Genomic DNA, 12929 nt, shown 5'->3' with positions numbered 1-12929 from the left:
CAGTGGAAGCCAAAGTAAAGATGGTGTGGCTTTTCCCAAATGGAAATTCCTAATGAGGGACGGATGTTTTCAGACTGACACAAGACAGTGCTTGAGAGGGGCGGGACATTCAGCTGGTGTCATTCTGCAAGTTCACCACCAGATGGCACTAAATTCTGTATACTGGTCTTAAAAAAAAATGCCTCCATTTGGTAAAAGATCCAGTTCATGATTTGAAAATTCATATGCAGACATTTAATGCAATGTTTTAAAAATAAAACAAATGAGTCAACAGTGAATGTGGAACTGCAGGGCTGACGAGGTTCCTCTCAAGATCCTGGCTCACAACAACTTTGTCGGGCGCTTGATTGGGAAAGAAGGACGGAACTTGAAAAAAGTCGAGCAGGACACAGACACCAAGATCACCATCTCCCCGTGAGTGACACACACACACACACACACCCCTCACTGCTGCAGTGTCTGTTCTCCATCAGGTTGGCTGGAGTGTCGTCTCCATCCATAGTTCATTGTTCCCTGAGGCTACTGATCAGAACATCAGCTGATAACAGCAGTTTTTTGCAAAAAAGCCACGTATAAACGCTCATGTTTTTTTTGGGGGGGGCTGGGGTGTTACTAATACTTTGGCTGACATTATGAAGTACGGCCACAAAGATGTAACAGAGGAAGAAGCCGGGAATCTCTGTTGCTTTCTTGTTGAACGACAACATCAATGGAAACAGCGCAGTAAAACATTTAGAACTCTGCTGATGTGTCATCTGACCACTAAATATGGACGAAAGTCACACGCAGAGCGTGGAGATGTCAGCCATTTAGAGGTGTACGTGAAAGTACTGAGTGAAACGTGTTTCAGTGTCAGCTTCGGTCTCCGTGAGGCGGCTCACTGACCTGTTTGTAAATTACACACTACAGGACACACACTTCTCATGATAGTAATAATCTAAGAGGACAGCAACCCTTTCACTGTGACCCTTTCAAAACAGCAGAAGAGAATCTGCAGTACAGGAAATGACATCGTTGTCACACACAGATACAGGTTGGACCTTCTCTTGTTTCCACGGTGATGAGTCAAAACACAGTTCCACATCCTGGTGGCTTGCTGCAGATGAGGAGCTGCTTTAACTGTGGTCGTCTCACCTCGGTCTATATTCACCATGCGCTTGTTGTCATGGTTTAGGGGAGGACAGGGCAAAAAGTTGGAGGAGAGGGAAGCTAACTGTGGAGCGCTGGCCTAACAAACTAATGTCAACTAATTTTAGAAGTAGAATCAAAAGTGTGACAGCTGTATTGCTACGGTTCTTATTGAGCTGCCGGACAGTAACCAGACTTCCCTCCCCATGAAAGCAGCTGAAGCCACTTTTAGATAAGCTGATGATTCCTCAGCTGTGTGTGTGTGTGTCGCTAACAAGGTCCCTGTGGTGTGTGCAGTCTTCAGGACCTGACGCTGTACAACCCGGAGAGGACCATCACAGTCAAAGGCTCGATCGAAGCCTGCTGCCTGGCTGAGGTGGAGATCATGAAGAAGGTCAGAGAGGCCTACGAGAACGATATTGCTGCTATGAATGTGAGTCTACACACACGCACGCGCGCGCACGCACACACACACACACACACACACACATACAGTGACAGTTTCTATTTTTACAGTATCTGGAGGGTGATGGGCGCCACTGTCGTTCGGTTGCGTATGAGAAATAACAGAGTTGAGTTTTTGTTAATGCAAAGTTTAATGCAGTTTGGATTTATGAGAAAATCTAAAAGTTCTATGAAAAAAAAAAGAAATAAAGCAAATAAAAGAAACAGAAACAGACACAGCCAACGTACATTCAGCCTGACTCAGGTGTACAGCGTTGGCTTTACTGGCTTAAAATGCACTTACCTGGATTATAGTGCCACCTGCTGGTAGATGTTCACCAATCTCATGCATTTTTACTCGGGTGGGATTTTCTAGCTTGTTTAGCTTTTTGAAACAAAGATGAATTTGACGAGAGAATAAATCCTGTGAGGACCTTGGCAGCTCCCTGTGCTCAGGCTCCAAGTGTGAGCTGAGCCGTCTCAGCAGCTGATTGCAGATTTTCACAAATAATCAATGAGTGATTGAATCATTAGATTTACACAATGTGTTCTGATCATTCGGTTCACATTTTCTGTTCAGTTTAACAAGATGAGCACTAGAACCTCAGATTCTCACCACTCTTGTAAACCTTCTGTCGGTTTCTAACCTGCGCTCTTCTCCATAGCAACAGACCCACCTGATCCCTGGTCTCAACCTGGGCGCCCTCGGTCTCTTCCCCTCTTCCTCCAACATGCCCCCACCTCCACCTGGGAACCCAGTTGCTGGAGCCCCTTACAGTTGCTTCGGGGTAAGGATGCCTCCTCTCTAGAGTTTGAGAGTGAAACCACCACAGGAGGAGAGGAGGTTTCAAACCAGAAACTCATGATGTCAACAGGGGGCGGACAGATGTTTTTCAGCCTGGAGCAGCACTGCGGTGCTAAAACGACTCTCCCACCCTCCTGTGAAGGTGGGAATGTGAACCCATCTCTATTGTGGGTTTGATAGGTAGCGGTGCAGCGAGGCCAGCACAGGAGAACCACCTCTCTTACCAGTTCTTGTCAGTACACACAGCAGCATTCAGGGTCAGCAGGAGGGTCTTCAGTGACGGGTTCAACCTGATTATAGTGAACCGCAGTCGTGAATCCTGGAGGCAACAAATGGGTGCAGGACTTCTGTCCTGCTATCCAGGGTAGTGATGTCATTACTCAGACGTCTCTGGTGCTCAGGGCCAAGTGCCAGAAAGACTCTGTCATTCTGCACCGTACAGTTGACCTACACCAGTTGACCTACACCAGTTGACCTACACCAGTTGACCTACACCAGTTGACCTACACCTGTTGACCTACACCAGTTCACCTTCATCAGTTCACCCACATCAGTTCACCCTCACCAGTTCACCTACCTTAGTCCCTCTGCTTATGTAAACAAACACATCCTCCACGCCAGTTTCTTTGTAACCAGCAGGAGGCAGCAGTGCACAAGTCTGGTCTGCCTGGAATTAAAAGACAAATCTGGGCTGTTTGACTCAACCAGGGGGCCCTGAGCTGAGACAACACAGCAGGTCCATGCACACAGACTCCTCTGCAGTGTGCTACTCTGATGCTGGGTCAGTGCATTCACCTCAGTCTGTCTGTATTGGCTCAAGGACCCCTGCTGAGCACCTTCTCAGATCAGTGACCAGGTCTGTTGTCGTGGTTTATGAATGTCAGAGCAGAGTTTGTGAGCGAGGAGTAGAGATTAGCTCATGGCTCTGTTTCCTGGGTAATGGTACCTGGCACTGCTTGTGTTCACTCAGAGGACATCAGTTGAGTAGGCGGTTCTTCAAGAGCACCAAGGTCACATTGGCGTTCTCACCCCTGTATGTGGCCGTAGCACGTTTGGTTTGCCTGTAGGGTCGCCCCACAAATAAAGCTTTCAGCTGCTATCTTTTTTACATGGAGTTTATCAGGATCGGTTTGTATGTCAAGATTTCTTTTAAAGATGTCGTGACAGCGCCATAGAGTGAAGTCTTCACTTTGTGTGTTTGTAGGCTCCAGAGCAGGAGACCGTGCACGTGTACATCCCAGCCCAGGCAGTAGGAGCCATCATCGGGAAGAAAGGACAGCACATCAAACAGCTGAGCCGTTTCGCCGGGGCCTCCATCAAGGTCTGCACGCTCTGAGATATTCTCCTTTCACGTGCAGGAACTGAATATCTTAAAAACATGAGACAATAAATGACTCTGTGTTTGTGAAGATGATGCATTTACGTCATTTGTGGAATACTTTTGAAACGCTCTTCTTGTCAGTCAGGGCCCTGCTAGCATGGCTGTGCTTGCTTTCACAGCACAACTGAGAAAGCAAGCACAGCCTCAGCGGATGTAAAGTCACTGGACTGTTTTGAAATCAGGGCTGCACAGTTGAAGGATGAACTCATACACGACTGATGAAAGACAATCCAAGTGTGATATCCAAAGTGATGTTTCGGTGAAGGTAATGAACGAAGCATCGTAGGGTTATAAAGACCGAAACTCAGGACTCAGCGATTCCACCAAAACAAGGAGTCGTGGTTCAACACAACAAATAGACTGAGAAGCTGGACCAAGTCCTTCCACGCGTGCAGCACTGAGAGTTGAAGCCTGCCGAACATCATGTGTTGTTGATTTTATAATCATCTCAGCTTGTCTCCTCTGTAAGTACAAAGAAAGTTCTGACCAGCGCTACCCCCCCCCCCCCCAGATCGCCCCTGCTGAAACTCCAGACTCTAAAATGAGAATGGTGATCGTGACAGGACCCCCTGAGGCTCAGTTCAAGGTGAGCACCAACAGGACGCTGCTCCTTTGGTGGACCGTCACACTCAGAGACACTTGGTCATTCTAGGAGTGCTGTTGAAGGTTTCCAGAGTGACTACGTAACTCTTGATCTCCCTCTGACAGGCTCAGGGCCGAATCTACGGTAAACTGAAGGAGGAGAACTTCTTTGGTCCAAAGGAGGAGGTCAAACTGGAAACTCACATCAAGATGGCTGCCGCTGCTGCAGGGAGGGTCATTGGCAAGGGCGGCAAAACAGTAAGCCAGCCGTTCTTTACATGCTGGGCCGTCCACCGTTTCACTGAGCTTGTGAGACACACTGATGAATGAGATCACGCGAGAATTCATCCCACCAGGAGTCAAGTTTCACGCTTGCGTCCTTGTAAAAAAGGGTTCAGCCAGTCGGAGTTGTTTTAGGGGATCAAGACTGTTGGTTCATAAAGGTGAAAGAGGAGCAAAGAACGCCACTGGAGGCTTTTCGCTCTTCTACCTACTGGCTTACTGACCTGCGTGAGTTTGTTGATCTGATTGGTTGAAGTTAGCCCGTCATTGACAGATGGTTCATCCAGTCACCTGCTGCTTATTCCTTGAAGGTTTCCTCCCTTTTCCAAACAGGTTCTGACCGGTGTGACTTCCTGTCGTCGTGCTGCTGCCTCTCTTCAAAACCTCCTTCTGTGTTTTCAGGTGAATGAGCTGCAGAACCTGACAGCTGCTGAGGTGGTGGTCCCCAGAGAACAGACGCCTGACGAGAACGACCAGGTCATCGTCAAGATCAACGGACATTTCTACGCCAGCCAGGTTGGTTGCCCCTTCGTTTGTGTTGTGTAATTTTGACTTGACACATCTTGACAAACAGTAGATTTGGGTAATGGTTTTTATTGGAGAGAAAAAAACACAAAATCCTTAGCAAGGCGTTCTCCTGCATCCATGAGCACAAAGTCAGCTTTGGCACGTGAGCTTCTTGGACGCCTTCAGCTGAAGTCCAGCTTGCAGGCGCAGGTCCTGTCAGGAATCCCTGCAGGGTCTCAATGATGCTTGATTTAGGGGTTCAGGACCTCCAGCTTGCACCCATGACCCCATTTCAGAGGGAGGTGTGTCTCTTGATTTCTCCAGTGCTGTAGAGGTAAAGCAGGCTGTCCGGTAATCCAAAGTTCGCCGGTTCGATCCCAGAGGCGGTGGCCCACTCACAGCTCCTGACGCGTTTGGCATCGGTCAGCGACGATGTGATCAAGTTGTGCTTCACCCTTCATTTAGCTACAATCCCATCCCTCTCTTCTGTCTTCCAGCTGGCTCAGAGGAAGATCCGTGACATTCTGACTCAGGTCAAACAGCCACAGAAAGGCGGGATGGGCCCCGGCCCCCAGCCCCAGGGCTTCACTGAGATGGGCAGCCCCACACAGGGACTGACCCAAGACCACCAACCACGCAGGAAGTGAGGGTCCCCACATTCTCCTCACACATTGTGGGGGTCCCACCACCTGACGGACGGACAGACCGACGGACAGACACATGCAGAAACAGATAAGACAGACAGACGAACGGACAGACGGATACAGGAGAGCGACACACGGATCCAGCGATAGACAGGGAGAGATATAAAGAGGGAGGGAGTACGCCCGATAGCCGGAGAGAAAGATAGATGTTTAAAGATAAGATGAATCAAATCAGAAGATGAAATGAATAAAAAAGAGAATTAAGATTAAAAGAAACTTGAGAACAGAGACCAGATGCCAGGCCAGAAGAGTGACTGATTGAGGATGGAGGGATGAAGGAAAGGAGGGATGCAGAGAGGGAGGGGTGGTGTCCTCCTAGTGTGCCTTGTTTGGGCTGCAGCCAGCTCCTCATCTGCTGCAATCTTTGCAAATCCTGCACCAGATGGGTTTAAACAAAACTGGCTGGCAATACTCTCCAGGTAAGGACGGAGCCTTACTGCTGTTGTTTTACCTGTCACAGGTGTTAGACCTGTTGCAGGGGAGAGGCTGGCTGGAGGAATCACACTAGCAGGGGTCTATTTGTCCCTCAGTCGCCCCTAACAGACCTCTCCAACCATCTGCAGTCAGTCCGATATTTCAAGGGTGGTTTTTTTAAAATAGAGATATATGTATAGAAATGTTTTATTCAGAGCTATTATTGGTAGAATGCAGTGAGGCAGAGCCGGGAGAGGGAGCAGGAAACCTGCTACAGTGGCGAGGGGGGGGGGGGGTCTTGGGTCACACCCACTCCTAACCCCCCCAGCCAATGAGAGTCTAGAAGAGGGGCTGCAGATGCTAACACTGCTCTTTAAATACTTCTCCAAATAATGGAGAGATTAGGAAAAAAAGAAGAAAATATGAGGTTGTAAATATATAATCTTCATGTAAATTGTAAGAAATGCTGTGTCTGGCCACTTTGCCTTTTTTTAAAAAAAAAAAGGGGTCATTTGTTTGCCAGTCCCTCGTCTGTGATATGTAGCATAATGTAGCCTACAGCGAGGCCAGGGGCAGGCGAGACACTGAGCACCCACGTTTAGCCACGTGGCAGAAGGCACAGCAAGAGACAGTTAGGGGGGCGGAGGTCGCAGCTGGTCCTGCAGTTCTATTGCAGCGGTTCAGCTCGCAGATGTTCAACCATTTATAAAACAGCCAGCAGCTATGCTAGCTGGCCAGCGGCCCGCACCTTAAACGGCATATTTTATATATATTATATATATATGATATGTGAGTTAGCCCGGCCCCTCAGGTGAATGTACTGAAGGCAGCCAGTCAGGCGGGAGGCTTTGCTACACCCGTATGAATGAGTCCTGCAATGACAGACAGACAGAGACGTGTCTGAGACGTTCTGCTCATTGTCTTGGTCCAGCACCGACGCTCAGGGCCAGGCTTGGACCGGAGGAGCCGGGGTCTGCTAGACCCCCCTCCCAGGCAGGAGTATCTTCTAATGCCTGTTGGGATGATAAAGGTCTGAGCCTGGCCTCGCTCGTGTGTGGGACCCACAGGCAGAGTCTTCAGAGCACCTTGCCTTGAGCTCAGAGAAGGTAAAATCAGAAGGAAGGGAAGCAGCTTCCTCGTTCTCTCTCCCGATTTGCCAAAGGCCTGTGGGCGGAGCCTCCAGACCCTGCCTGCGTATGATAATGAGAGGCAGGGTCTACGCCTGGACGCTCTCGCCAAGATTAGAACAGATTACAGAAGAAATGAAAAAGAAAAACCTACCTCAGGGTAAAGTTACCTCAGTATTCCTAACTTTTTTTTCGCTTGCTGGTGTTTTATATAAGAAGAAAAAAAAAGAAGAGAAGAGCTGATAGTCCTGAATATTTTTTATTTTTTTAAGGAAAATGTATTTTTTTTTAGGTATTGTCTTGTTGCTTTGGTTATTTTTTTTTCTGTTTTTTTGATGTGATGATGGTTGAATGAGCTCAGGATGACCAGGAGGTGTTCTCTTTTTTTTTAAAGCAGAGTGAAAATGCTGGTCTAGAGAGGAAATAGGTCGGAGTGCCATTTTGCCTTTTTTTAGGTGAGAAACATGCTCTCTGTCTTCCTGAGGTGTGATTGGAGCAAAAAATACTTGCCAATGGGGAGTGTTAAGTCATGAGGGGGTCCTAAAGTGCACACGGTGACCAGAAAAGGCCACACCTTCATATCTGTCACACACCTGCCTCCGGCCAGGCTGATTCAGGAGACTCGTGAGCTCCTCTTCAGGTCACATTATGTAACTGCAGCGTCACACCGGGACACCCTGTGCTCTGATGGACTTTCCTCTCCTGCCTTATTGTAACGAGATCATCCTAAACATAACGAGCTGTGACGTTTCTCCCCCACAAAGAGGACGTGGGAAAGAGATTCACCCTGTCTTCCTTGACCTTTGTCACCAGAGTTGTGTTGAGCGCAGCAGCAGCAGCAGCAGTCCATTCTAACACACACACACGCACACACGCACACACACACACACACACACACACACACACACCTGACCTAGCTCTGACTCTCTGAATGTGAATGTGTAGAGACCTGTGCACTGACCGTGACACCTCAGAATGCTCCCTGTTGGCTACGTGCACGCTTGGCGAGTGAGTGGGAAAGTGAGTGTTTGTGTTTGCTGGTTTTAGATGTTCATTTTTTTGTCAAGGGATGTGGTTGGGTGAAACTTAAAAAAAAAAAAAAAAGCAGAAAAAAGTAGGAATAGAACCTATGGCCCTCTGTTTATGACCGAGGAAGGAAACATCCAAAATCCTTTGAAAAAAATGGGAGCAAAAGAGAGAAGCAAGAGAGTTTAAAAACAGCATAAACATTTGCTTAGTAATAGATTCCCACCTGTACATAAGATGTTCAAACGGTGATCATAATACTTTTGTATTTTTGGAGAAAAAAAACATGAAAAATCTGAATGGGCAAAGCCGAGGAGAGAGGAAAGTTTGCGCCGAAGACACTGCCAGATAATTCACTATCTTCTTCTGTCTTGCCTGCGCTTGGCGACTCCAGCGGCCGCCATCGGCCACCAGCTCACCACCGCACAGGGGAAAGTCTATTCTACCGTGTCTATGCTTCCATTTTTGTCCAGAGGGGGGAACTTCACAGCTCAAGTAAAGTTGTCCTGTGTCAAGTTTCCGCCTCTGTCCAACCATAGAGCTCTGTTCACAACCACCAAGACATTCAGGATTCAGCCTGCAGCCATTTGAATTGGTTAGGGTTCTTTTTTATTTAGTTGGTTTTATTTTAGTTGAATAATACAGCAAGCTTTATTTGGACGTGACATCTGGGGACATACTGTTGCACTCATCGATTAAAAATGTAGACAAATTATCAGAACGACAGAGAACCTCCTGTAACACCAGAAACTCAAGGCAGATTTTTTAAAAACGACAAAAGCGGAGAATGAAGGGAAGTAGGGGAGGAAGAGGAGGAAGACCCTCGTTCCTTCTAGAAAAGTCACCTCTCGTTTCTCCCCTCTGCTCTCCAGGAGAAGAAGTTTTGATTTCCTTCGAGTAAAAAAACAAAAAACAAAAAAACATTTCATTTTTGGAGCGGGCGGGAACGTCAGGGTCCCTCGCCCTCTCTTGCGCTGGTCTCCATCGTGTTCGTTTTGCTCACTTCTGTTCAAGACCTTTTGATTTCTTACTTTAACCACATTTTTTTTTTCTATCAATGTTCTGACTTTTTTGGGGGTGGGGGTGGGGGGGTTCTGGGGATGGAATTAGATAAATTTGATCATGTATTTTTTTTCTTTTTGAATGCACAAATCTATTAACAAAACAGCTACTAAATATGATGATCTACTAACACGTAGCTCCGTATACGACAGTTGGTGTGCCAAACACACAGAAAGGGTCTCAGTCCACCGCGCAGACGTGTCGAGCCCAGAACCCGTGAGCTGAGCCCGCTCTCACTGAGGTGGCGCTCTGGTGGAGTCACTAACATCCGTGATCGCCGTGACGCCGGGACTTGGCGTGCTCCCCACGTGCAGCTCCTGCTCGCTGGCGGAGAGACAGGCTCACTCCAGAACAGAACCACCGCGAAGGTTCTGCATCCTGAATCAGTCGACCGTTCTCATGTTTCATCTGGTGTTCCTCTCTGACCAGCCTCGAGGAAATCAGAGCCGGTTCTTAAGGGTTCAGTTTGGGCCCAAAGGTGCAAGTTGGCGATATACAGATAATTTGGATCGGCTCGTGGACCCAGTTACCACAAACTGCATCAAACTTTGACGATGACATCACGTCAAGCTTATTCCATGTGTGTCTCAAGGACCGTACCAGTGTTCCTCTCATGCTTTGCCATCATCTGGAAAGAACGTTGTCGTCTGGGTTCTTTTCATTCCTTCACGATGTGAAACAGAACTTCCTCTAAACAACCAAAATTCTATGGAAAAACATGAATGTATTTTTTCCCCTCAAAGAAAACATCAGCAAACATAATTTTGGTTGTTCTGGGGAACTGCTGCTCAAATCCAGACGGCAGGTTCAAACATTTCACGGCGCTGTGTAATATTTCCAGTCCAAACTATGTTGCATCACCAGCAACGTGACGAGTGGAATCTTCAAAAAGCCACTTTTGAATAATAGTGACGCGTCTGGTGATGCGCCAGCGCTGCGGCGAAGGTCTAGACAGGAAGTGATGATGGTTCAGATTAGAGGGGCAACAGGAAGTGAACAGTCTCTGGTGCTGCTCATCCACCTGCTGAACTCGCCTGGACGCCGCGTTCACGTTCCCATGCAAGGTTCTGACTGGATGTTAAAGGTGATGGCAGCAGCTTCAAGAGGACGACCGAGCCGTCGCGGACGCAAGTGAACTCACTGGTATTGTTCTTGGAAGACTCTGCAACAGAGCTGCTGGTCAGACAGCAGTCTCACGGTGTGAATAAGCTCACAAATTCAGATTTCAGGGTGAACACACTGGCCCGACCTCTCGTTCGGGGGCTTCGAGACTCCTGTTAATGCAATCTCCTCCACATCGTGTATCCCCTGTCCCTCCGCAGCAACAGGCTACAAACACAACACCTGGCAGAGGGACACCCTACCACGAAGAAACAAAGAAACCTCTCGACACATAACTAGGAACGCTACCTCAAAACATGAAGCAAACTCAGCTAGAAGATTGTTTCTTTTATTTTATTACAGACGGCAAACAGTCGCACAGACAAGCAGACAGAAAGGACGGACAGTCTATGTTATTAGTCGCAATTTTGTTTTTTTTTCACTCTTCTACATTAATTTATTTTTCGGTTTTCAAAAATTTACCTCTCCAGCTTAGAGATGGGACTGTAAAAATAAATAAGTAGGAAAAAAAAGACTTAAAAAGACAAAAAACCCAATATGGACACATTGTGGTGCAGGGTGTGTGCTGCCAGAGCAGCCGGGGCGAGGATGTCTGATGGCCCCGTTTAAACCAGCTTTGGGCGTAAAGTTAGGCAACGACACGTTTGAGCCGGCTAAGCCGCTAAGCTAAGAAACCCGGGATCCTCCCCCGGCCACGCCCACTGCTCCACTCCCCCACCTGTGATCTCACCTCCTGAATCTAGGGGCACGACACCTGTAACCATGTAATTGTTTTGTTGATCTACCTCTTAGGAAAAAATAGGTAAATGGTATTTTTTTTTTGTTTTGAAAAAGGACACAAAAATAACAAAAAAAAAAAAAAAACGTTGCTCAAAAGAAATATAGGTAAATGAATAACTGGGTAGCGGCATCTCCATATACTGTAGTGGATAGTCTATTAAAGGAAAAAGATACTTCTTCCAAAGATGATTTTGTTTTCTTTTGCCATTCTTAGTTGATATGGAAGGATTATGAAATGGAATATTAAACTGAAAGGGGGTGACAAGCTCACCACCTGTTTTTAATTTCTTCTTTAAAAACCCAACATAAATGAGATTTCTTGATCCAATTTGCATTTATTTCATTAAACTTACACTTTTTGTTTCAACTTCAAATTGTTTTCCTGATTTATTTTGGTTGACTTCTAATTTTTCTTTCTCTTTTTTATGACAGCAGATTGTATCTCTTGTGTTTGGGTGCATTTAGCATTTTTTTTCTCTCTATGAAAAGCCTGCAAGAGTTAGAGCGCCCTGCAAGGACCTCCTACACTGATCGATACTCTATATTCACTAATGAGTCATTTGAAAGGAAAAGGACCTGTTGTTTTAGCCGACTGTGTAGCTGCAGGTGGGAGGAGGGAGGCCCAGCAGGACGGGCCTCCATCATGGTCCCGTCTCACGCTGCTCTGAGCTGGACTCAACCAGTTTGATCTGATTTAGGCTCCGCCTCCAAACTGATGAAGATGCAAGTCTGTATTTGCTCTGATCACGCAGCCTGGAAGTTCTCCCTTCTCCCACCAGATGGCGCCTTTAGTCTTTACAGTATATGGACTTTCACCCTCTGCCTGCCTGATTCCTTTAGTCTTCATCAACACTTGTTTTAAACTCCTTGTAAACAAAACAGAGCATAGATATGAATGTGTTATTAAAAGACAAGAAAACGGATCATCTGGGCTCCTGCTGCTTTTTGTGTCTGTTTTTTTTAATTTCATATAAAGTTCACTATAATAGACTTCGACCTTGCACCAGGAGATTCAAGGTAAAAACTGAGTCGAGACCCTGCTTCCCCCTGATGAAGGACTCGTCTGGTGGGGGGACTGTCTGAGCCAGGACACACTGACACACTTGTAATTTTTCTTCCGTCCACCAGGTGGCACCGTGGCAGATGGTTCCAACGATTCTAATGAAACCTGTTTTAATGTAAGTAACAAATCGAAGTTGTGAACGTTCTCAGAATTCATTAAGATTGTAACAAGCTTTCGTGTTCCCACGGTTGTCAGGAGATCTACTCTGAGCCAAGGATGAGCTCGCGTAGTGATGGTCATCATCAACGCCTTTGAGAAACAATCAATATTCCAAAGGGTCAAGAAATCAATCACGTGACCCCTCATACGTCTTCTACTTGACAGTTAATACAGAGGCGAGTGACAAACCAGTGTCTTTAAAGCCTCAAGCCTTTAAAGAAGCGACGCTTCTACATCTGACTACTGTTGTCACGTCTATTTTGTACTTTCCACGGATATAAAATGTGACGTGTATTTTAAAGAGCAGCGATTCGTCCCTCAGCACCAAACGTGTTGATTGAAG

At 46.9% G+C, this 12929-nt stretch overlaps 1 protein-coding gene across 4 annotated transcripts in view; it reads left to right on the top strand.

The window, feature by feature from the left end:
- igf2bp1 (insulin-like growth factor 2 mRNA binding protein 1) overlaps window positions 1–12242 on the top strand; it is a 59519-nt gene extending 47277 nt beyond the window's left edge. For 3 of the 4 annotated variants that reach the window (XM_086184892.1, XM_086184888.1, XM_086184891.1), the window contains 8 exons: window positions 292–414; window positions 1426–1561; window positions 2238–2360; window positions 3582–3698; window positions 4270–4344; window positions 4467–4598; window positions 5025–5138; window positions 5627–12242. In XM_086184892.1, coding sequence (XP_086041018.1) covers window positions 292–414; window positions 1426–1561; window positions 2238–2360; window positions 3582–3698; window positions 4270–4344; window positions 4467–4598; window positions 5025–5138; window positions 5627–5776 — 970 coding nt within the window. In that variant the 3' untranslated portion in view covers window positions 5777–12242. The remainder of the gene's footprint in view (window positions 1–291; window positions 415–1425; window positions 1562–2237; window positions 2361–3581; window positions 3699–4269; window positions 4345–4466; window positions 4599–5024; window positions 5139–5626) is intronic. The other variant, XM_086184890.1, reaches the window with a different exon arrangement.
- The last annotated feature ends 687 nt before the right edge of the window (window positions 12243–12929 follow it).

Source organism: Aulostomus chinensis, chromosome 18 (assembly GCF_037954235.1).
Source record: "Aulostomus chinensis isolate RoL2024-O1b breed Wild chromosome 18, RoL_Achi_v1.0, whole genome shotgun sequence".
Lineage (NCBI taxonomy): Eukaryota > Metazoa > Chordata > Actinopteri > Syngnathiformes > Aulostomidae > Aulostomus > Aulostomus chinensis.
Note: the sequence above shows the minus strand (reverse complement) of the source record. Positions and strands in the feature narration are given on the sequence as shown.